Here is a 26,045-nt window from a genome sequence, read left to right as displayed (position 1 = left end):
TATGAAGGGACAGAGGAGGAAAACTCCCCACAGAAAATCATCAGGGAATGTTTTAATGGAATCAGAAGAAGAAAACGATGGAAAAAAATATATATATATAGATAGATTTGAAGGTAATCACAGTGTTGCAAGGCTGCCGCTAAAATACAGTATTAGGGCGAAGTGATTACACGTCACCTCGTCTTCTGGGGTTAAAAGCCAGCTTTATTATCAACCCTCTGGATCACGACACGAAGACGCAGCACTAATTGACGGTGATCTCCCATTGTCATTGAAATGATACAGGGATCTATGAAAAGACCAGGGATAATCTGCAGGGGGAGGACCCAATCTCTCTCTCTCTCTCTCTCTCTCTCACACACACACACACACACAAAAATACACATTATAATTCAGTGCACATACAAAAAACGCACTTGTGAGGATCATCTTTGACATATGGCATTCCCTCTCACCCCCTCACTCTAACCTTAACCATCACAACCTCAACCCTTAACCTAAACCCAACTGTAACATTCACGTAACAGTTCGTCAGTTTAGGAATTACACTTATTTGCTTTCTCGCCAAGAGCCAGCTGAAAAAATGTGACATCACTTTCATATCTGTTCATTAAACATGAAGCTAGAGTCAGAAGGTGATAAGCTCAGTTTAGTTTAACATAAAGACTGGAAAGGCACATGGACACCGCTCACCTTTACCTCCCCTAAAGTTATATCTCATTTACAAAAACAAATGGAAAAACACAAGAAGTTACATGGATTGTAACTTCATCTTCCCAGATAAATAACAACATACAGTACTGCTATAGTAGAAGATACTGTACGTGTGTTAAAAATACCACCTGATGTTTTCAGTCTGTACTATACTACACTGTACTGCAGACACACTCACACATAGAGACACACTGGGATATCAAATCTTATTCAGGAAATTAGTTTACATACACTTTAGTTTATATACACTTTAAGTCTGTTCCATAGTTGTTTAATTCAGTTTTTATTGATCATATCAGCAAACACTGAATTTGTACCTGTTTCGTTTTATAAGGATGATAAACTACTTATTCCATGCTTTGTTCCCATTGCTGGAAAATGGCTCTTTGCCTTCAAGCAATCCATCTGCACCAAAGCTGTTTTATTTTTTTGTTGACACTCTGTTTTGCGTGTGATGCCACATTAGCCTCCTGCAGACTGTGTACTTGACTGATAAGAAAAAAAAAATCACTACAGTTTTCTCTGCCAGGCACAATGAGAGCATTTCCCTCTGAGTCACAGGCTCACAGGAATCCCCTTCGGTGGCCCACAGGGGACAGCGCTGACATTCAAACACATATATATTTGACAACTCAACAAAACACGTAACAGGCTAAAATGAAAAATGGTACTCACAAGTATTAGTGCCTGTTTACCCTGACAGTTTTTAACTTCACTGCGATTTTATCAGCCTTCAGAGGCATTTTTGCCCCAAGCAGCCATTAAATTCTCACTGCAAACCTGGCACAGACACATAAACGTGCACAGTAAAATATCTTCATTTGGCTTCCCTTCGTGGCTGCAGCCCAGCTAATTTGGCCAACTTTTTTCACTCATCCATCCATATAAGGAGCTATTTGGAGGCACAGAATTAAAAAAAATAAAACAACAATTCAAGTTAAATGCCCATTTAAGCAATTAGGACCAAGCTCTCTCCACTTACCATCAGACCAGATCAATGACTAATCCTCCTCTTTCTCTGGGGTCAGCTACAAATTTTTGCACATCCACATGTCCTGACATGCTAATTACAGTTCTGCTGAAAACACAAAAGCCATAACTAATAAGTCTGCAGAAAAATAAAAGCAATCTTCCAAATTCAAGCTAGGTAGGTTTTGACTTTTTTGTCACAAGTTAGCCGACTGAGGATTGTCGCTCGAGTATGAGAATCGCATGAAAAATCTGACACCAGCACTGTGCCTAATTATAATGTTTCCTGCTGTGTTCAAAAGCACATCTTCTTTTCCCCAAAAATCTCTGTGAGGAAAAGGTGCTTAAATGCAGATTTATGCTACAAAAAGTTTGCAAGGATTCCTCCTCAAAGTTTGATCTTTGCCTGGATGCAACAGAAAATATTATTTTGAAATTAAAATTCATTTTTTGTATCAGCCATCCGGCTGTATTCCACCTGGGGAATTGTAACTTCCATCAAAATGTCAGCTAAACAAATTGTCCACTAACAGACGTCCAGAGAGCTGCTTCTTCCACATCGTTACCCTTTAAAAAAGTGAAATCATCATGAAAATTTGGCCGTAATCTTCTGATATCAGGCAGGCATTCCTGTGTTTTATAGAAAACTAAAATTATCTTTCAATGTAAGAAATTATTAGGATGAATGGACTTATACCATGATTAAGTGACTTGAGGGCCATTGATCTACATTTGAAGTCAAAATGATAAGTATTACATAAATAAGATTAAGGTCTATGAAAGGGACCAAGACCTGCTGATGCTCATCAAACAGAGAGAATCCACGTTGTGAAAGTGTTATTTTATCAACCAAGGACATAATTCACCTGCTATCCTTTAAGCCCCTTTCATCACTTACAGGATTCTGAGATGGCGATTATTTTGTCAGGCAATATACAGGATTGTAACATATCTATGTCATTTTGGATGAAATCCACCCATTTCCAGGCCTTAAACCCAGAGGCATCAGGTCTATCTCAGTGGAACTATGGAGGAATTGTGAATTGTGAATTAGAGATGAGTGAAGGTGAGCTTGTCCGTAACTTTCCAGTAAACCAGGGAGTTATACCTAATGCATCGCTGCATCTCTTTGCCCTGCTCCACTTCAGCGTGCATGAAAATAAAACATTAATAACCTCCAAACTCAAAACACCACAAATGGAAGGTTATTTTGGCGTCTTTAGCACCACGGGAAAACAAAGCATTTCGTAAATAACAACTCGTAGACACTTCTGCAAGCTTTCACAGCTCCTGTGGGCTTCGAGCCAACATTTCCCCCTTCGTGTGTCCGCACTTCAAAGAGGGAGGAGAGCTTGGGGCTGGCATGCGTAAAGCCTCTAAGAATAAACACACTGATGTGGAATCATCAGCGAGGTCCCACGGATGCGTGAACATCAATATGCCGTACGAGAGAGGCTGGTCTCCGATCAGTGCTCCGACTCTAAGATGCTTTGTGAGTACGCGGTCCCTGGCGTTTCAAAGGGTTGAAGGAGTTCAGTCCTATCTCTCTGCACCAGGTAGCCTGACTAATAGCACACTCAAAGCTTCTTGAATGTCAGAGCATCCAGAGCTCGCTTCCTGGAAATCCAGACGGAAATAGTCTGCAAAGTAGCATACAATAGAGGCCCACAGCTGGAGCTGAAAACAGCCCCAGAAACACTTTTAAAAGCTGCAATACAGGGCAGGAGGATGGGTCACAAGGCAGAGCCCTGGCATTTTCCTTTAAGGAAGAAAGCAAGAAAGCCACAGAGGAAAGTATGGTTTACGAGGGAAATATCTGTGACTTGAAAGTGATTAAAAAAAAATCTCTACTGCAGCCAAAAATGTTTCATTATTTTGTCTAAGAACTTATCAAAGGTCAGACATGCTTTGACTTTAAAGTGGAACTGGTTTCATTACATTTTTGTGGTTTCAAAGTTTAATTTTTAGGCCTTTAAGACAATAAATATCCAAGAGGCTGCTTGGAGTCTTGCTAACTGGCACACCAGCAGCACAAACAGCTACTGATACATAGAAGTGATTTTGAGTATACAGTGTAAAAGTAAAATGAATAAATCAAGTATACTCAAAAATTCTCTACAAAAACCACTTGATTTTAAAAGCTCTGTGTTTTCAAATGTAATCTATTGTCTAAAAGTGGTAAAGGAAACAGAGAAGCTGCTCACACATGGAGAAAACTGCAGATAGAGGTGAAACAACTTGAGAAAGATTTTTTTTAAATGAAACCTCGGTAAAAGCATTTAGCTCTGTCTTTGTGAAGTTTGATCAGCAGTGGCTTTTTATAGTTGCATGGAAAGGATATAATACCACATGTGCTGTGGTGAGAGTTTTAACACAGTCTATACTATCAACTGTAAAACCTGTTACAGATGCAGATATGCGTCATTTATTCACCATACGTCAGCCTCAAAGTTGCAGCTTGCTGTACAAGCAATAGCAAGCTGTTCTTATCTGTAATCAGTGCATTCTGTTACTGCTTTCAAATGGCTCCTTTATTCAAATTCCTCCCACTGTTACTGTTGGAGGAAAACCTTGAATATCCACTGAGCAAGCTTTGCATGCATTAATTGAAGTTCATTTCTCACCAATGTGTTTTGAATAGGGATCATGGACATTCTCTGCGAGTGTCCATTATTCTGGCTCTTTGTCGTTCAGTCTGTAAAGGTTAACATAGCTGGGGTTATCGGTTCAAGTCCAAACATGGTCCAGTCTTTCATGCATGCCATTGACACTGCCATGGTTAAGAGTCCAACTCATTCTGTGTGCACTCTTGGTACTATAAGGAGTTGGGATTAAATTTAAAAAAAAGAAGGGAGGGGTGGGCAGGGGGAAGATATTACAACTACCATGCAGAAACCAAAAACAGTAAAATTGGATTTAAACTGAACAAAAGCCGTATGCTGCTGCTCTGAAACACACTACACACTGTCATGGTGCCTTCAGCCCATTAGTTCACAGTCCATGCACCATCACAAGGGTTTAAATCCCATTTCACACTATGTTGTCACATCCCTTTGTCTGGCCTTTTCCTGTCTCCCCTCTGTGTTCACTGTCCTCAAAAAGCCCTAATAATAAAATATATGGGCAGGTTGAATTTTTAAAACACTGCGTAACCAGAAAAAAAAGTGAGGAGTTTTATGTTTTCAGCTGCGTAAGTTGTCCTCAGGTCAGGAAAATAAATAGGTACAGTAGCCAGAGAACTAATACTGCCCTCTTTTAAACACAAACCATTTGAAGTTGTTAACAGAGCGCACAAAGGACTGTCTGATGCACAGTCACCTAAAAATAATGACTGCAGCTCCCCAAGAGGGAGTAAAAGTAGGAACAGCCAAAGAGGCACTTACAGACAAATAAGGACAAATAAGTGAATAACTTGACAGCTGATTTCTCTGCTCTGTTTGTTTTTTTGAAAGGCTTTCTACCCCTGAGGTCTGGGCACTTGTTATACTCAGTGCAAAGTAGAACAGACTACAAAACAAAGCAACACACACACCCATACACAGAAAGAGACAGAGAGAAACACACACGCACGCACACACACACACAGACACACAGCTGCCTCAACAACATAATGGTTTAAATCATCCTCTTACTACAGAGGCACTAATCCTTTACATTAAACCAGATACACTTAACTTCCACAGACACTGAACACAGAAAGCCCTCTCGCATGCAAAGACTGTTACTTTTAGTCCATATCACAGTTACACACACTCTCATGTCTATTGTAAAACAAATCCACAGTGTAACACAAATCCACACTCTGACCTCTCTGACATGCAGACATGACATCGGTTAGCAGCTGTTTGCAGCAGCAGCAGCAGCCTTCATCCTCCACCCTGCATCTGTCCTGCGTTTGCGCTGCAACGGCTGCTGCAGACTGGCTTTTTTTCTCAAATGTACAATCACAGAGACATTAAGTTTGCGTGGGGGGAAAAAAAGCAGAACCTCACTTTAGTTTATCTTGCATGCAAAAAGAAGCACTTTCTTTCCTCAGGCGCTGTAAACATGACTTTGCCTTATCTGCTGTGAGACATTGTTGTTTTTGTGTTAAATAATTTGGTATTTTTGAGGCATAACACCATGAGCTGAATGCTCTCTCTTGTAAATCGTTAGAGTCACTCCAGCACCTGAGGCTGGGTGTGTCTGTGGCAGCTTTCAGCACTCCTATCACTGTGAGGGCCTTCTGTTGCCTGAAAAGATCCCAAATTTAAATTTTCCAAACAATTGCTCCTGTGGGGCGGTGTAATAGTGCAGCAGTAATGGTCTGCTCAGTACGGTATGTGCTGCAAAAAGGACTCCTGTGATGTCTGCTTGTGTATGCCAATCACTCAAACACTCACACAGAGAACGCTAACGAACCAACAACATCCGAATTCCGATTATTAACTTTCACAAAGATGACCAGGCTCAAAATGATAAAGCTTTAAAAGAAACTGAAAGATGAATCTTGTGAATCCTGTGATTGTTCTGGAGTACAATGTAGCACCAATGCAATATGGGTGTGTTTAAGAACATCAGCAACAATCAACAACAATGTGAGACAAATGCAGTAACACAATGGCACAAGCACCAAATTCACCCACGTGGCAAAAAAGGAAAACAAGAAAAAAAAAACTAGACCAACAAAACTCAAGTGGAAATAATTATGTAACATCAAGGGATCTGTGGAGATTCTTAGTCATCTGGGTCATGGTTATCCAAGAAGGGTTGAACTGACAGCAACTAGACTTGAACATGTTTCATCACTCTTCCAAGAGGCTTTCTCAGTTCTGAGTGACTGGTGGGGGAGACCTCCATGGGGTTGTTAACAAAGCCACTGGTGTCAATTGGCCAGGAGCACCAAAGATCCCAAGTAACATCAGTGGTCTTAATAATGACCCAATACCTAGGACTCCCCACCAGTCACTCAGAACTGAAGAAGCCTCTGGAAGTAACGTCATAAAACAAAGTCCAGTTGCCTTTGGTTCAGCTCCTCTACATTTACATCAGGATACATCAGACCATCAATGCTGTAGAAACATGATCCGATTTTTTAGGCATAACCTGCTCTCTCATCACTGATGGATCAAGACGGCAGCTGCATCAGTCCACTTTCCATCTAATATTACCAAATAAGATGAATCATGGATCTAAACCAGACAGAGAAAAGCTTTTGTCTTGGTAGAAATCACCAGGATTCTGCATTAGAGGTTTACAGGGTCAAAAATTGAAACAGACCCATGACAGAGAAAAGAAGCCTGATCTGAAAGGTGGTAAAGTCCAGAATATTGGGAGATACGGTATCTACACATAACTTCAGATTTCCTACAGCACATTTTCATTACTTTACCAGTTTCTGATGATCACCTGAGCTCAAATACTTTGTACAACTGACAGTAACAGTAACTTGAGGCATATTGATGGCTGCAAAGGACGTACCAGTTGTGTAACTCTAACCCCAAAATATGGCTTCCATTCTCAGCCACACTTGTCGGAGACACTGAAAAGGAACAGGCTTTATGAACCTGTTGGGGCATGTTTAAAAATGTGGCATTTGGGCGATCTACCCACAGATTTTTTCATATCAGATAAACTCACGGTTCGCATGAAATGGCACATTCTTGCTTTTTTGGTTCCAGCCTTGAGAACAATCAGACAAACTTCAACAGGCTAATTAAATCCAGCCTGGCGTCTCACAGTCAAAATGCACCACAGATGCTGGTTTGCTGTCCAGCTTCTCTCTCTCTGCACTGATCTTGTTTGTTTACGATAATTCCATAAAGCTGATATGGTAATGATTTATTGATGATACAATGCTAAACATAGCATGGACACTGCAGTCAGTTAATGATCTTTCCTCATTTTCACTGCATTGTGTATCTTACTGCTCCCTGGTGACTCATTTAGCCTCAGACCTGCACAAACAAATCATTAAAATGCTATTTATGAACACTTACATTTCCATTTGCCATTCACCATTTGGCCCTTTGATGTCTAAAAGGTTAGGAGACCTGGCCTTTGGGCAATAAACTTTGGCTGTATGTCTTGAAGTCTGTGATGCACATGAGTTTCTAATATGTTTTTTTAATCGCTTTTTTCTTGACTGTAAAGCAGTTGTTATTGGCATACTAAAAATAAATTGAGTTTTGACCAATCGTCTGCAGGCCTTTAGCTGTTTTAATAGCTCAAGATCAAAACTTCAGGTTTAGCAAAGGGTGAATCGTGTCCTGGTGTCTCCCAGTCATTAATTGGATGCCTTATTGCATAATAGTGTGTTGCAGAGGCGGTTTTTTCTCCTCATTTGGTGCAGTTGTCTTGGTCTAACTCATCCAGCCATGTAAATATAATGGATAAATGTCAGCAGTCCTAATTAAAAAAAAAAAAAGACAAAGCAAAAAACATTCTGCAAGGTGCTGGAGCGTGGCAAGAGCAGACATAGAGGAAAAAAAGACACATACATTTTCTCCACTTTGTGACATTTATCACAAACACTAATTATAATATTCAACCAAACTTAAAAGGTTTGTAATGAAACTCTGGAACTTTCTGTAGCAAAGAGTTTGAACATTATTCCTGTAATCCATTATGCAGGCTGAATATGCTATCAGAGCCAATGCCCTACTCAGCCTGCATAATACAACTAAGTGAGACGTACTGCAGGTTTTATGACTTTCTCTGCCAGGCTACAGAAGAACAGTGTGGAGAACTTTGTGCTGTAGTACTTCCTGGGGAACTGGGGGGTCATGAGTTAGAAATGAGTTTTTTTTTTCATTATTAAAAAAAAAAAAAATACAGCGCATCTGCTTCAAGGGTCTGTAAAGACAGGCCGAGGCTGTACATGCTGTGAAGGTCAGTGCAGCAAATCTCAAATGTTCTGTGGTGTAAATTCACCATTGCAGAAGTTTAGCCTACAGTTCATCATCTCAAACATTACTGTAACTCAAGCTGGCTTATTTGTCTCCTGTATAACAAGGTAAAGAGAATAGGTGACAAAAAAAGAAGGTATGAGAAGCATATTTTGGGACCAGAGGTTTCTCAGACCAACTGCAAATCTCTCAGCAGGGAACATGAATCTGTCATGCTCTCAAATTCCTGAAAATTTCTGTCAAAATATTCACTTATGGCAGCTGACCATGCCTGAATTTTCGCTGCCGGAAAATTCCCCCCGTGCATAATGTTGCCATATTTATTACTATTTGCCAGTAGTCATCCTGTCACTCAAACCACATTGTTAGCCAAGAGACAGAAACATATCAAGTGGACTGTATTTGTACAGGGCAGCTCCCAGATTAGGATGTGTGCAGCTGTACGACAGCAAAGGAACTTCCTAGTAAACGACACTTGAGTGCAAATCTAACAAATCCTGCACAAATGAAACGCTGGGAAACAGACACCTTATCAGAATGTGTAACTATCACTCTGATTTCTCTCTGCAAGTCTCACTGTTCATCCTTTTTTTTTTATCCATTTGCATAAAATAACAGAAGCCATTTATTTAAGCTGTGCAGCCCACTCTCCTTTTAACACAAGCTTGTCTTGTTTCAAGCACTCAACTACTGTATGTGATGGTGTTAGTGTTAGACATGGCTCCTCAACCCTAATATCTCTGGCCTTCAGTGAGCTGAAAACCACTGCATAATATCAGATTAATGTTCTTACTCAGACAGCTTTAAACAGATACTGGATCTCTGTCAGAAACACTGGCTACACTCATTATTATCTCATGCAAAGCAGCAAGGGTCCTGCCTCTGCTTTTATAGCACAACTAACTGCCACAACCACAACCAACCAATTTAAGTTTAAAAATATGCAGGTACAATACTGCTCAATGTAAAAACACATGTTTAGGTGACAGGTTTTGTCTCAGCGATGGTGTCATAGTTACAGGACAATAACCATCCAATGCAGAAACCTGCCATCTCGTCAAACTCCACAACCCTCTCTGCTTCGCCTGGACCATTTAGCTCCCGATGGGTGGTTGATGCATCGTGCCCCCAACAGGATGAAGATGTGGAGAGAACGTCTAATGGGTTCTAATGGGCTGGTAAAAGTTTCTCTATAGTATGGCTGCTACATTGTGGTTGGCCAGTATGTGACATATACTGTATGTAGGTCATCATGGCTTCTAAGTGAGCTGTAGAAAGTGTTGTGCCGTTATTATGATGTGGGTTTGAGTCCATCTTGTACACTTTTTCTTGCTGTTTCTCTTTACCCTCTGCAAATATCTTGTTAGTTTAAAGTCAATATGTGCAATTAAGCAAAACACAACAGCATAGCATTGTATAATTTAATGCCCATGGCTCACAGTAGGGGTGTTGCAGGAGGAAGTGTTGCGTTGTGCTAGAAAAGAGCTATTTCCTATGACATGTTGTCCAACCACACTGCCAGGCAAAAGTGTTTATAGCTGTTCCAAAAGGCCTCACTCCATGGCACCAGAGTAATGTCTTCTAATAGTCAGTGAACACACACAGCTTTTGAAAGACCTATTATACCATATAACACCACTTTCCACTGGTAGTGAAACTAGGCCTGTGGGGCATCCTAAGGGTTCAGAGGGCAAAACATGTTTTCATCACAACATGACATTAAAACTGGTTCATGACATTTACAGTCTGTATTCACTTCTCTTCTCTTCTCCCATGTCTTTGGGATGTGTAAATTGTGCTTCTCTTTCATCGCCTTTGACAGTCACTTTTATATATCCATGTATGGAATCTAATAGAAAATAGAGAGATGGTAGAAACACAAAAAATCTGTTTTCTAACTATGGTGTCAACAATAGCAATAAAACAAGAGAGTAACATAAACTTGGCTGATTTTACTTCTGTACTGGCAATACTGAGTTAAAAACAGGGGTTATCTACAATGAGAATAATTCAGAACGTATTTCCTCTTGGGTATTGACCTTTCTCAGCTGACCCACATATAATTGCTTTAGCTGCCTTACACATGGAGGAAGCATCAGTGTATTCATCCATATATTCACTGGTAGGGTTTTGGTTAACATCAGTGCAATGATCTATATGTACTGTAAGTGAATTAATGGAGCACTGACCTGTATCACAGTTAACAGTGACATCTGTAGAGTTAACCATTGTGTAAATACTGTATATTGGTGATGTGTCTTCATTTTATATCACCATCTAAACTCCCAGAGCACACATAGAAACCATAGAAGTCAAATCAGTGTAGAGGTAAGACTGGTGATCACTCTACCCTTGTATTCACAAACATATGAAGCCCCTGTGACAAATTCACATTTTTTTTTGTATGTGCTTTATTTCTTGTCCTTAACAGCCTTGGTCTTTGTCTCTGTACAACATTTGTTCATTAAAATACATTAAATGTATTGATGAGATGACAGCCATAACGAGAGATGCCACACTAATGTATCAGTACTTATCCACAGACTATACAGCTGCAAGTGCCTAAAACTACAACTCGCAAATAAAGTACTAGTTTTACATAATGTTACAGTATCAACACACCATAGCTACATTGTTGGGATTTGGGAGGCGTGCATGTCAGCTCCTCCTTTTCTCACTCTGACATGTCAGAATGTCCAAGGTAAAAAAGACCAATTTAACTAAATCCCTCTAACAGGTTGACACCCAGAGTCTTTGTTTTGACCTTCATTTACCAAGGGAAGTCTAGTTAGCACATGTTTTCTTCCCAAGCAAAGCCCTGCTCTACATTCAAACAGCTTCACACACTCACAACTGGGAGTTCCCCAGTACAACCACAATCTTTGCTGCTGGCCACTCGAGCAATTGGGGGTCGCTTTTTGCTCAAGGTGCCCTTGAGCAAAAAGCAATGCTGATGCTGTTCGGGGTGCCAAGCTACTTGTTTCAACAGCTGACCCTAAAGCCAGTTTTGTGTGTGTGTGTGTGTGTGTGTGTGTGTGTGTGTGTGTGTGTGTGTGTGTGTGTGTGTGTGTGCTGTAACTGCTGGCAACACAAGCATGGACGCAGCGTTTAATCTCTATGCACCATAAATATGGGAATTATCCTGAGAATCAATAGTCTGGAACTAACTGTCACAGAGAGAATAGAGAATAGAAGAGATAGAGAGCAGGGAAGAGGAAGGGAAATGGGAGACAAAGAGAGAAGTGAGGGAAGAAAGTGTGAAAGAGTGAGGAAGTAAGAAAGCAAGACGGGCAGGGAAAGGGAGGAGAGTAGTCCCAGCACTCTCTGGCATGCATAGATATTATTCATTGAGAAGACATGAATACACTCTCAAGTGCAATGCTTTGAACCACCTGAGAGTACACACATACACAGAGAGTTACTATGTGCAAACACAAATCATGCAGAAGCACATACACACACACAAAACTCTTTCTGCAACAAGGAAACATAGTTGAAATGCACACATACGTACAAATCAGGCACGCACAGGCCTGCAGAAATACACACAAATAGACAACACACTTGAGCACACACACACACACACAAGGAGAGGAAATAAGAAGGAGACAGCAAGAAGGAGGAAAGGAGGAAGGAGGAGCAGAGTTGAAAAGAACATGCCATGGAAGAAAACCAGCCCATGGGAGTTGTGCGAGGATTACAGGGAAGTATGGAGGCAAAAGGAAGAGTCAGAGGAGAGAGGGGTGGATTAGTGAATGTGGAAGAAGGGAAGAGGGTGAAAGAGAGAGGGGGCAGGAAAAGGAGGAATAGCAGGTGACTAAACAGGGGCAAAGGGAGAAGAGAGAGGAAGAAAGAGAAAGGAAAGAAAATGGAAAAGGGGAGAGGGGAGAGGAGGAAGACACACGGGGACAGAAACAAATGGAAAGAGGGACAATGAAAAAGAAGAGAGAGGAATAATAGAGAAAAATTCATTCAGCCATCCATCCAACCATCCAAAGACGGGTTGGATAAAGGAGGGGAAGAAAGTGATGGTTAGAGGAGGGACGGGTAGTCACAGATAACACACAGCACACAATGAAAGTGACAGCTTTGCTCCGAGCCTGACTCTGGCTGACTGTTGTTTCATTATAATCTCATAACTGTCAAATCCTGGAGCAATGGAGAGAGAGAGGGGGGAGAGAGAGAGAGAGAGGGCGAGAGAGTAAAATGCTTCATGGTGAGAGGAAAATAGTGAGAAAATTGGAAATGAATCTACATGTCTGGTTCAACTGAGCTGAATGCACATTGGAAGACAGCAGACAGAGACAGTGGTTGGCACATGCAAGCATACATGCAGTTTATGGTATACACACACACACACACACACACACACACATACACACATGTACACACACAGATTCACATTCACAGCTAAATCACTCATTCACTCATTCTGGCTTAGTTACACATTCACTCACTCACTTCTCCCCCTGTTTGTTCACTTCCATACATATTCACTCTGTCACTCGTTCACCCACTCATTAACTCACTCATTCACTCGTTTTATCACTAGTGGACTCATTTCATCATTTAACATTTAATTTCATGCACTCGCTCAATTCGCTCGCTTGTTCACTTGCCCACTAATACGTATACACTCTATTCACTCAGTCACTTATTCACTGCCTGACTCTTAAAGTGAACTCATTCACTTGTTCACCTGCTCATTCTCTCAGTTCTGACTCATTCATCCTCTCACCCCATCACTTGTTTACCCACTCACATCATCACGCATTCACCCACCTGTCAGTCTCTCTCTCTCTAATTCACTCTTTTACTTTCACTCTCTTACTCACGTCTTCACTCTGTCAATCATTCGATCACTATTGTACTTCACAACTGACTCTGTAATGGTAAACTCACTCCTTCACATTCTCAATCACTCCCTTATTCAGTCTCTTTCTCCTTTATTCACTAATTCACTCACTTACTGATATTCTCAGTCATTCTTTCATTCACTAATTTGTTCATTCCCTCAATCACACTCACTCAAACTCAATCACTCAGTCACTTACCCAATCACTTTGCCATTCATTCACTAACTAACTTATTCACTCACTCATTTGGTCACTGACAAGCTTCATTTCCTCGATGAGCAGCTCACCGATTCATTCTGTGCTTCCCACACTCATTCTCATACTCTCTAACTTATTCACTCACTCACTCAAAATGACAACAAAATGAATATGTGTACAAGCCTGCCCATAAAAGCGGCGTAAATAGGGTAGCAGGTCACACACACTCCCAAGCCAGCGCTGCTCCATGAAAGCTTTCTGACAGAGTACAAACACAGCACTAACCAGGCCTTCAAAGCAACAATGCTGCTCTCATTTTTTGGGGTTTTTTTTTTCCCCTGATTCAGCCTCTCAGGCTTTGATCATTGACAGCAGAGAGGTCTGTAAAGCTTTCAGGAACCCTTTATCTTAATTCCAAAGCCTGGAAATGCAATCAAATAAACAACAAAATACATCTAAAAACAAATGAAAATAAAATTGGCTTTAATTCTGAAAGTCAGGACAGTGTTTCTTGAATAAACGTATTCATTGGATGGAAAAATATGGATGATTATATTCTTGTGTGGTAGGCATAGACTCTAAACAACTTAAAATTCAAATTTAACATAGAGGAAAGATGGCAGTGGCTGACTTGAATTTTCTAAGTAAAATGGCTATTTCCCTGGAAAATTGAACGGTATTTCTCTCCATACTAATGGCTCATAGGTTCACACTTCAGATTGAACCCCCACTGTCCCATTTCATCAGGATGTACATCACATTAAAAAAAGTATTGAGACCATTTCATGGGATATTCAGGATCCAGCAACAGCAGTTGGCTCTGTCAATGCTTCCCTGTTTCCCTACGAAATAGATTTTCTTTAATTTTACAAAATCACTATGGCAACCTGGACTGCACTTAGCCCAGATGAGCTGTCAATCAATCAGTGTGGGTGGTGCTGCGATATTGACCTCTGCTCATAACTACACAGCTCCTCTTCCACCAAGAGGATTGTCATCATCTGTCTGCAGCAACATATCTCAGAAACTGGCAACATGTTTGACTGATATGATAATTTATTGAAAACCTACTAATAATTACCATCTCGCATTTGTTCAGTCTGATTCTTCTCACACGTCTTCTCCCTTCTGTGACATGTACTGTCACGTTTTCTCACACAAAATCCACACTAAAGCATTACACATCTTTTTCTCTCTCATTCTTTTTTTCCATGCGCTTCTCACCTCTCCCACACTTTGAGCCTCTGCTAAGCCAGCAAGCATCAATCTCCCAACTGTTTATCTCACATGCTCTCGGGTAATTCTAACTTGAACAACAGCTCTGTCACTGCGTTTCTCTCACAAACACATACACACACGATTTCTCCCATGAGCCTCCTCCTTAGGGGACGTGGGTACAGATAGCAGATGTCTTAGACACAGGTAGCAAATCTCATTTTCTTGCTTTCTCCCCCTCTCCCACTCATTCAATCAGCTGTCTCTCTCTCACACTCACAATCAGCTGAATGCGTTTCAAACAGCCCAGTTCAAGTATAAAACAATCAAAGTCACTGCTCTGTGCATGCAAGTGAAGAGAAAAAGACACAAGGTAGAAGCAATGGCCACAAATTCAACCAATACCATCCAGTCTTATCACCCTCCTTCCACACAAACATGTGGAGTCTGGCTCCTTATCTTCACAGTATTTGTTACAGTGAATAAAGGTACATGGGAACCTAAACTGAACAACACACACACACACACACACACACACACACTCCCTCCCATTTCTCCCTCCATGGTCCCTTACCCGTGACGGTGATCAGCATGGGAGCGACCAGAGGCCTGTTGTTATCCAGTTTTCGGCTCAGTCGGATCTCTCCACTGGTGTGATTCAGGAGCAGCAGGTGAAGCTCGTTCCCCCTGTCGATGGTGTAGTACAGTCTGTCTGACACATCGGGGTCGTGGGCAGGAACCCTCCCAATCACCCCGCTGGGGAAGCTGTTGGACCGATTGGACACGAAGTTGTTGAAAATGATTTGAAAGTCCTGCAGAGTGGGCCGGTTGTCGTTCTGGTCCACCAGTCGGATTCGCACAGTCGCCCGGCTGACTAGAGGTGCCGAGGTGGCCTGGACTACGATGACATACTCATTGCGGGCCTCGTAGTCGAGATCGATGAGCGAGGTGAGCTCCCCAGAAAAAATGTCCATCTGGAAGATTTCAGGGATGTTACCCTCCACGATTTGGTACATGATCTGTGCGTTTGCGCCCTCGTCCGGGTCAGTGGCGGTGATCTGGGCCACCACGGAGCCCACCGCGCTGTTTTCCTTCACCAGGACTTCGAAGTCGTCAGCAGGGAAGACGGGGGCGTTGTCGTTCACGTCGAGAACCGTCACCTGGATGTGGACTGGGGTTCGCTGAGGGGGCACGCCCCGATCTACGGCGTAGGCTGTGAGCTCGTAGAACGGCACGCTCTCGCGGTCCAAACGCCGGACAGTTCGGACGATGCCAGATGTAGGTTCGATGGTGAAGTCTCCATCCCCGTCCTCGCCATTTTGGAAGGTGTACTGGACGCGACCATTGGCGTGTGCGTCACGGTCAGTGGCTGAGATTTGGAGCACGCTGGTGAAGGGAGGGGCGTCCTCGCTCACTGTGCCCTGGTACCTGGGGCTGAGGAACTGAGGTGCATTGTCGTTCACGTCATTGACGTTCACCTCAACGTATGTAGTGTCTGACTTCTGTGGTATGCCGTTGTCTTTAGCTGTTATAGCCAAAGTGTAGGTCATCTGGTCCTCATAGTCGAGCTCCGCCTGGAGTGTTATCGCCCCTGAGGCTGGGTCAATGCGGAACTGCGGGATATTGTCCTCGAGGAAGTATGTGATTCGAGCATTTTCACCAACATCGTCATCTGTGGCACTGATCACAACCACAGTGCTTCCTGGTGGCCGGTCTTCGTTCACGCTGACAGAGTAGTGGGCGCTCTGGAACACGGGCCGGTGTGTATTCGCATCTGTGATGTTGATGTGTACCTGACAGGTGTCGTGGAGCGTGCGGTCTGAGGCGGTGACTGTCAGGACGTAACGCCGCTCCTGTTTGTAGTCCAATGGGAGGGCCAGGGAGAGGAGTCCGGCGCCTCCCGCTGTGCTGATGGCAAAGCGGTTCCTGGTGTTTCCTCCTGTTATCTGATAGGTAACCGCGCTGTTGACGTCACGGTCTACCGCCGTGACAGTCACCACGCTGGTGCCGACCGCTGCGTCCTCATTCAGGCGGGCGTAGTACTCCTTCTGGAGGAACTCGGGGCGGTTGTCATTAACATCCATCACTGTGATAGTAACACTGGCTGTGGCAGAAAGAGGCGGCATGCCATAATCCCTGGCCTCCACGCCGAAGAAATAGTGCTCTACAGACTCACGGTCGAGGATGGAGCTGACAGTGACCCAACCTGTTGCAGAGTTGATAATGAACGGCGTGTCAGAGCTGGTGCCGGTTAACCTGTACTCCAGGCGGGCATTGTCACCAGAGTCTGTGTCAATGGCCTGGATGTGGAGGATGGAACTGCCAACTGGGGCGCTCTCGAGCACAGACGCCTGAAATGGTGTGGAGACGAATATGGGTGGGTTGTCGTTGACGTCTGTCACCTGCACGCTAACAATCCCAGTGTTGTTGGAGAGAGGTGGCCGGCCGTTGTCCTGAGCACGGACACGGAGCGTATACTCCCGTTCGGCCTCGTAGTCTAGTGGTGCCACCACCTGGATCTCACCAGTGACACTGTCGATGGAAAACTGCCCGCGGCTGTTACCGCTGATGATGTTATAGTGAACGGCAGCGTTGCTGTCCTTGTCCCGGTCTGTGGCACTCACACGTAGGATCTCAGAGTGAGGCCGCACGTCCTCCTTCACCGCCACCACATAGCGCTTTTCACTGAACTGGGGCACGTTGTCGTTTTCATCCAGCACCGTGATGAAAACTTTGACGGTGGCGGAGCGTGGCCCCGGGTCCTTCCCCTGGTCACTGGCCTCCACCTGGAGAGTGTAGTGCTCGTTTGTTTCCCGGTCCACCGCCCCACGGGTCGTAATGAGGCCAGAGCGTGGGTCAATCTCAAAGGCCGATCGTGCTATTGCAGCCGTGTCACCGACAAAGCGGTAACGGATATTGGCATTGGACGGGGAGTCCGAATCTGTTGCTCTAAGCTGTAAGATGGGATAACCCTCCTCTACATTCTCCCTGATCGTCTCCCTGTACTCTGTCTGCTCAAATATAGGGGAATGATCATTCCGGTCTGACACAGTAATGGCCACCATTGTAGTGCCAGAGAGGCGAGGGGAGCCATGATCAGTTGCTGTGACCCGGAAGTAATGCAGGTCCATGTGTTCTCTGTCAAGAATCTGAGTGGTAGTAATGAGACCTGTGTCTGAGTGGATGTGGAAATAGTCCGATGAGCGACTGTTCATCAGAGGAGCCATAGTGTAGCTCACTCTGCCCGCGTCTCCCGCATCTGGGTCTGTGGCAGACATGACGATGACTGAGGTACCGGGTGGTTGGTTCTCAGCCACCTGTACCTGGTAGTTATACAGGGAGAAGTGGGGGTGTCTGTTGGCTGCACGTCGAGAGCGAGGCCACGGCATCAGGATCCTCCTCTCCCCGTCTTTCTGTGAGGTTTCATCGTCTGCTACTATTATCAGTCGTTCCAGGCTCCTCTCTCCCCTTGAACTGTGCCTCTCCTCCTCCCCCTCCTCTCCCTCCCTCTCCACCTCTCCCCCCTCGTGGCTCTCTTTCTTCCCTCTTTCGTTGTCAGGCTGCGTGATGCTGGCGGTGCTGCTGCCCCTATCCTGACCCTTCCCTCCCTCTGCCTCTCTCTCCGCTGCCTGGCTTGCCTTTGTTATTCCCCTTTCCCTCTCCCACTCCTCCTCCTCCTCGTCTTCCTCTTCTCCCCCCGGTTCTCTCCCTCCTATCAGCCGCGCCTCTCTTTCGCCCTCCCCCACCTGTAATTTTCCTCCCCCAGCAGCAACAGCAGCGGAGCCCTCCAAGCTCTCTCCCTCCTTCTCTCCATCCCTCTCCCTTTCTCCCTCGGTCCCCATCTGCCGCCTATCTGACTGTCTGACACCTTCGGGCGCTAATGGCACTTGTTTACCGGGTTTAAATTGCGTATACGCGTGGCCCTCGCGCTCTGTGGCTGAACAGTCGGCGGAGACGCTGTCAGCGCACCCTGCCTGGGCCATCTCTCGCAGCGCGCTCTCCCACAGGTCTTGCTGCTGTGCCTGACCACGCCACGACGCTTTTTCGATTTCAGATTCATGACTGTATCCGTGTATCTCCTCGCTACCCTCCTCTCTGTGGTGGTTGTTGTTGTTGTTGTTGTTGTTGTTGTTGTTAGTGTTGAATCTGCTCCACAAAAACACGCGCTGAGAGTCTAATGGAGCTGTCCGCAGTACTGAAATCACATCCTCCTCAGAGGGGGAGTGAAGCGAACGCGGGGAGTCATCCTGCCATGTGGTCAGGTTGATTTCCGAGAAAAGCGAGAGTCGTTTTACCGTGGTGTGATCAGGCTGAGTGGTTGCGGAGCGAGACGCATCTGACACAACATTGTGAGATTTAACGGGAAACTTAGCAGGCGAGAAAACGCCTGAGTCACCGTCAGGCTCTGTCTCAGAAGTTGCTTTTACTTTTTCAGCAGACAGACAAAGCGGTTTGGACAATTTTCCACTTTCTGTTTTATCGCCTGTTTGTGTTTGAGTGGGCGTATCGAGAACCGGGCCAGGATATTCTGAGGCGAGTTTAGGGAATGGCGCTTTTGCTGGGTAGAAAACGTTGCCTCTCAGTGATGCTGCCGGGGGTAAATTGGATGGGGAGATTCCTCTGAGCTATGCCTCCCCCGGGGACCATAAAGTCGGCTAAATATCCATCCCCCATCCCTATTCTGTCCAAACAACCAAAGCAACCACCGGGAACCTCCCTGCTCTCTCCCTGGGTTTGACTGCTCTGCCCTCTGGTTTCTGGTGCTGATTTCCCCTGCCGAAGCTCATTATCAGCCCGACGTTGGAGCGTCAGAATCGGAAAAGCCAAATCATTATCCGGATAATTAGATAAATTAATGTGTTTGTTGCCTTGGTTCACCCCTCCTCCATCCCCTCCATCTCTCCTATGATCCCTCTCCCTCCCCTCATCCATAATCCCGGCGTGTTTATACCCTGCTTTCGCATCGTGGAGAGGGGGACCACTACACCCTGGGTGCCCCTCAGTCACCGCGCTACACCTGTGCGCTTCCCTCCTCTCTTCCTCATTTCCCCCACTCCTCGCCCCCCTCTCCCCCTCTCTCCCTCTCATGTACCCCGTCAAACAGCTATCATCACCCCCCTCTCTGTTGCTGCTGGGATCGATAACATTGTGTCTGCCCAAATGAGAACAATTACCGGCCCTCCTGTCCACGCTGGCCGAGCCCCCATCAGGTTCGCAAGCCTGGCTGTTGATGTTGTTCCTATAACCTGGATGTGGCTGAATTCTACCTGTGTAGCCGGTCTGGGAGGAATCACAAGCTGTAAAATGATACGTGTGGTCCAAATCAAATCTCTGGATACAGTCTGAATTCTTTGCGAAACGGGGGTGAAATCTGAAGGTGTAGTTTGAAGCCCCAGCATGCGGTGAATTGTATCCAGAAAGAGGATGAATACAACATGAGCAACCGGTTGGCAAGGGGCCAGGTGAGGGGTTGTTGGCCGCGGAGAGGGCTTGCTTGTCGGGGCTCGACCGGTAGAGACGCCCAGGTGTCAGGGGGCACGGCGTAGCGAAGGACGTCCTCACCTCACGAGCCCTCTCCAACACCTCTCCCCCTCTCCTCCCTCCACTTCCGGGTGCCCTGCACAGGCCAGAGGCGTGCACAAAGGCTCTGTCGGCGCCACGTTTGGCGAGGTGTGGCCTTGACGCCGGCCACCGTTGCGCGCACGCTCTAGTCCTTTGTACTGCCCGTTTCTTGCCGTTTTGAACCGGCGACGAGGTGAAAGCAGGTGAAGCGGGAGGTGAAACAACGCCCTTCCTCCCCATCCTCCCTCTCTCCACTCCCTCTCCTGAGCCGACGCCATCTGAGCTCGACCTGCTCCCAATATCTGGGTGTAGAGGAGGGGGTAGAGGTGGTGGTGGTGGTGATGATGTCGGATGATCCTCTCCACTCCTCCACTCCGTCCCGACTCTTTTCTCTCTCTCTTTCCGTATCCTCCTTGCCCCATCCCGTTGATATCCTCCCAGCGTCCCTCCTGCGCGCTGCACTCCAGAGCATCCCTCAGTCTGTATCCGCTCTACGGTCCACCTGCTTGGGCGTAGATACCAGCTGCCACTCGGCGACTCCCCTGCTTCCTCGTACCGCTGCTGCTGTTGCTTCTGGCTCACTTTACCGGCGTCTCGGTTGCAGAGGCCCGGGGTCCACCGGTAGGAAGCCCCTCCTGTATTCCCCGTCCCCGGGGCGAGGGCGAACAAAGGGCCGAGAAGAAGCAGGTGGAGTACCAGAGACGAGAGCAGGAAGCCCGATAGCGGTGCAGCCATTTAGTCTCTTCCTTTCTCTGTCTCTCCCCTCCTTTCTCCCTCTTCCACCTCTGCCTATTCTCTCGCTCTTTCTCTCTCAAGTGCGCCTTCCCTTCTCCCCCGTTACTTCTCTCTCTCCCTCGTTCCGGCTAGGTGGCCAGTTCCAGGACCGCCGGCACCGCCCGACACCTTCCCCCAGGCTCCCCCGTCTCTCCGTCGGCCTGGAGAGTTGGCATCTACCCGCTGTGGTCCGTGGAGCTGGAGGTCTGAGCGTTAGGAGCGGCGCGGCAGCAGCATCTCTCCTCCCGTTCATTCACATCCAACATGGCTTACACACTCACACCGACTGGCTGGCTGGCTGGCTCACACACTATCCTTCAATGTGTGTGTGTGTGTGTCTGTGTCTGTGTGTGTGTGAGTTCCTCTAGCAGTGGCAGCACAGCCCGGTGGTAGGCTACTATCCATCCATCCACACACACACACACAATCACACTCTCCTCCTCTCTCCTTTTTCCACCCCTCCCCCTATTGCCTTGCATCTCTGCCGCCTCTCTCTCTCTCTCTTTCACTCTCTCTCCTTTCCTCTCTCATAATGGTGCGCAGGGCTGCTACACAGCACCCGCGGCGGCAGCCATATCCACAACTGGAATGGGAGGGTGGGTGGGTTATTTGGGGGGGGGGGGTCCTGTATCTTACACAATCACACCGTTACCACCGTATCATCTGAATAATTATTATCTTAACAAACAGCCTTGTAGGTTTGTCACCTTTCAAGAAGGGTTATACAGACAAACCAAGACATGCTGCTGATTCATAGAAATGAAAATTTAGACACAGCAATGTTCTGGCATTTTAAAAATAGAATAAAATGATGCAACAGCGCAATGGGATTTTGGATGAATTGCAGAAAAGCAATTCCTAGAAAGTTTACTAAAAGAGGAAAACAACAAAATTGCTGTAGAGTGTGGTTGTGGCAAAGCATTACAATCTATTATGAGAAAGTTTTTTTTTTGTGTGTGTGTGTGTGTGTGTGTGTGTGTGTGTGTGTGTGTGTGTGTAAGAGCTCCAGTTCCGCAAAATCATTTGTACATTAAGGAACGGAATTTATGATACCATCCAATTTCAAGCTGAACACAGTATATTCCAGACCGGTGATGTAAGCTCTCAACTGTCAGGTTAGGTCTGGTAAAAGTGACGTCATCTCCCGTATTATCGCCGATGAGTAATTCACACACACACACACACACATACACACAGACACACACATACGCACATACACAAGGAAAAAAATCCATAGAAATTTCTATTCAGTGGCTTTATTGTGTATAATGTTTTATAATGGAATGATACACCAGCTTTTAGTATATCTCATGGGTTTAACTGTCCCATAGGGATTCATATATTTGCTGTAGTACCCATAGGCAATCCTTCTAAAAATTATTATAGGATTATTGTGATTCATTACAGTGGTAAAGGCAATCCGACAATCACCCCAATTTAACACTAATTTGCGCATGCCTAAATGGGCAGATCCATTTCCTGATACTTGTTGGAAAAAAAAATCACATTATGCAAATATATAGGCTTCAAATTTCCTCTCACACACACCATCTTTCCCATTCAATACCAATTTAAAATGCTGGCTGGGTGGTGTAGTTTTTCAAATGACATGGCTGGAATTAAATATGATTTCTTCCTGTGGCTGATGGGTGGAGAAACACAAGGCGTGTCAGCCGGGGACGCCGTGCATCAGCGCCCAGAGGAGCCGAGGAGCAGCCAGATCGAGACCGAGGCCGCTGCGTGACCGTGCGTGCGCGTGCACGTGCGCATCCACATTCCACCCATGTGTTCTCCCTCTTTCCCTCTGTTTCTGCTGCTGCTGCTGCTGCTGTGAGTGCCTTCTTGAGTGTCAGTGCATGTTTGATTTCTGTGGTTTCCATGGTACTTTAGAGGACTAAATGTCCTCACGGTGTTAGACATTATTTCCTGTTTGAGGTGTAGTTTAGTTTAGGTTTTGTCCAACTAACACTAACCCTTAAAAGTAGGATGAAGTTGGAATTAAGATATGGCTCAAGTCAGATTAAGTCTCAGATGTGAGGAGATGATCGCTTACTTAGACTGAATATTAAACCTCAAAACTTTTCGGTACTGGAATGTTCGTTTCGAGCAAACCAAGTATTGAAATCTGTCAGGCAAACAAAGCCTGCATCAAAATGCTTGCTCACATTCCCTCTCCATTCTCTGACCACACAGTGTCTTGTTCTGAAACTCAGGTATTACTCAGCCCAGCTCATTCCTGAGTTGCCTTGCCCATAAAATACATATAACCTTGTTTCTACATTGCCCTATTGTGTTGTCATTCTACTGGGAAATCATTGCTAGAAGCTATTTAACTGTATATTTTTACTGGACTGTTAATCGATTAGTTGCTGCACACCCAAATGTCCTTGTGCCAAGCGGCTGCCTAACGTCAAAGACCACAATGTGAGAGATTGTGTTGTACTGTTCTTGTCAATTAAGTTGAGGTGTGTGACTGAAACTGTCTCACTTTCCAGTCAAAGTAAATAAAAACTAAACGCTGTGACTGACAGTTTCTACAAAGCAGTGGTATGAAAGGGTGTGTGTCCCAGTCAGTTTGGATCCCTGCTTCCCTCTCTCTCTCTCTCTTTCTCTCTTTTTTTCTGTGGTAGAAGCTTGGAGCACAGCCACAGCAATATGGTGCTCCAAAATGCATATCCTCTTTTTCCAAATAAGATTTGAATGCACAAAAGAAAAATGCTCTCCCTCCCCTCCCTTCTCTCCCTGGATGTCAGCAGCCTCCCTCCAGCCTCCTGCTCTGTAACCAGGATTTGCTGGGGGTTTTTTTTTTTTCTATCTTGGCTCCGACACCCTCAGTCAGTCAGTCGGTGTGATTACTGTGGAATGTGGGTTATTGTGACGCGGGCTGGCGCTGTTAACAGGATTTGAAATGGGTGCGTGTCGGGGGGAGCACGAGGACGTCTAGACAAGTTGTGACTAGGCAGCGTGTGAAACGGTGTGACAGGTATTACTCGGTTTACCCATTCATTGTTTAGATGTAATGATACCTTTTTCAGCTCAGTGGGAGACGCCTTGTTTTTCTTTGCCACCCACACACAGTGAGGTCAGAGGCCAAAGTGACCCCTGAAGCAGAGCACTTCATAGCTGGCGGCTGACATGGGAGCTCGAGCCTCTTGCTGCTCTGCCCCTTAAACCACTGAAACTGAAATTAAAATAGTATATCTTTACAATGATCCTCACTGGGAATTAACACACCAATGCTATTATAGTTTCAGCTATTGTAGCAGTTACCACTAATTAAATATTGTCATTATCCTCTCCTCTACAGTTACGCAAAAGTATACTTCCCGTCTCCAACTGAGACTGCAGAGTATTTACTTTCTCATGTGAGGAATATTGTCTTAAATTAGGTTTTATTGTGCTATAACTTGTCAAGAGCATTGGTAATTGGTATGTCTTTTGTTTCAGGACTGAGTAAACTGGGAAATACAGATTTTTTTGAAAACACAAGATGATGCACTGGCAAATTTAGGGTGTCTAAGAGCAAATCAATACTTTGATGGACTAATATACAGTATAAAATCATAGGCTTCTTATATATCCCACAGTAAGTGGGCATACACATACACACACAAAACGCACAGGAGGAGGAGGGGATTACACAGCATATTTCACATTAAAAATATTCCCAATCCACATCACAGAATATGAAAACTAGCTTAATCCTTATATGCCCTTGAAAGTCTTTGAGGTATTAATAGCCTTAGGTCTATCAGGACGAGACAGCAGTGAATCCACGAGGGGAAAATTTCTGCCACCAAGTAATTCTGACTCCAATTCTGGAAGATGGACAGTTAATTACAGCGAATGGGAACTCTAATAACATGAAAATGTGAAAACTTGATGAGTGCCCTTATGCTTTTGGAAATTTGTTGAGATATACATACAGTCATCTCCAAATAAAATAAAGCGTCTTCAATATTCAGTATTCAAAAATAAAACTTGGTTGTGTTAGAAGATCAACAGTGAACCATTAATTGCTAGTAGACTAGAGAAATAATAGGAATTTAATCTGGCAAATGTCTGTAAATGTAAAATAGACACAAATAAACACATATTCCCAGTCAACAACAAAGCAATATACAAATGTATCTACATTTATTTGAGGATGTGTGTTTCCAGTGACAACCATAAGTGTCTCAAGCCCTAAATATACTAATTTTGATTGGCATTTTGAAAGACTAGTGGCAGATTACATCACAGACCTTGAGACCTTCAAGAATCCCCAATGTACCCTTGAAAACTCTTGAATTATAAATAGCTCTGGCTGTCAATTCAAATGAAAATCTGTCATAAAATCAACTGGGGCTGATCCCAGCTTGTCTGTGTTGCTCTAATTAAACACAAAATGATTCAGCATACCTAATTAAACAAACACATAAAGAAATTGCAGTTTTTGATTTGTTTTTTGTTTTTTTGTTTTTTGTTTTTTTGGTTACATTTATTAATGAGAGGCTAACAGGGTTTTACATTCAGGCTGTAACTGTTTCATGTCCACCTTGATTTTTATTCTGAGCAACTGGTCAGATTAATTAGGTTGAGTAGGAAGTCTAACAGTCGGCGTGTTGAGTGACGGCGAACAGGGAGTGCTGTGCCACTTAGAGCTATTTATAATGGATCAGAGAGGCTGGACAGACTATAAACACTAAACGAAACTGACTGACAGACAGTTACTACAGCACCCTGTGGGGCTCTGACATTGGAGAGAGAGAGAGAGAGAGAGAGAGAGGATGATGGGAGGGGAGTTCGAGAGGAGGAAAGAACCTGGGAAAAGGGGGTGAGTGATGAGTGAAGAGGAGGGAGGGAGAGAGAGAAAACAAGTCAGGCAGGT

At 44.7% G+C, this 26,045-nt stretch overlaps 1 protein-coding gene across 1 annotated transcript in view; it reads right to left on the bottom strand.

Moving 5' to 3' along the window:
- The window catches only part of celsr3 (cadherin, EGF LAG seven-pass G-type receptor 3), a 104,612-nt gene extending 83,476 nt beyond the window's left edge, over positions 1 to 21,136 (bottom strand). Inside the window, 2 exon segments of the mRNA XM_051070982.1 lie at positions 15,414 to 19,464; positions 20,018 to 21,136. Of these exon segments, the coding sequence (XP_050926939.1) occupies positions 15,414 to 19,464; positions 20,018 to 21,136 (5,170 nt within the window).
- Positions 21,137 to 26,045: the final 4,909 nt, after the last annotated feature.

This window comes from Lates calcarifer, linkage group LG6 (assembly GCF_001640805.2).
Source record: "Lates calcarifer isolate ASB-BC8 linkage group LG6, TLL_Latcal_v3, whole genome shotgun sequence".
NCBI classification, from domain to species: Eukaryota; Metazoa; Chordata; class Actinopteri; family Centropomidae; genus Lates; species Lates calcarifer.
Note: the sequence above shows the minus strand (reverse complement) of the source record. Positions and strands in the feature narration are given on the sequence as shown.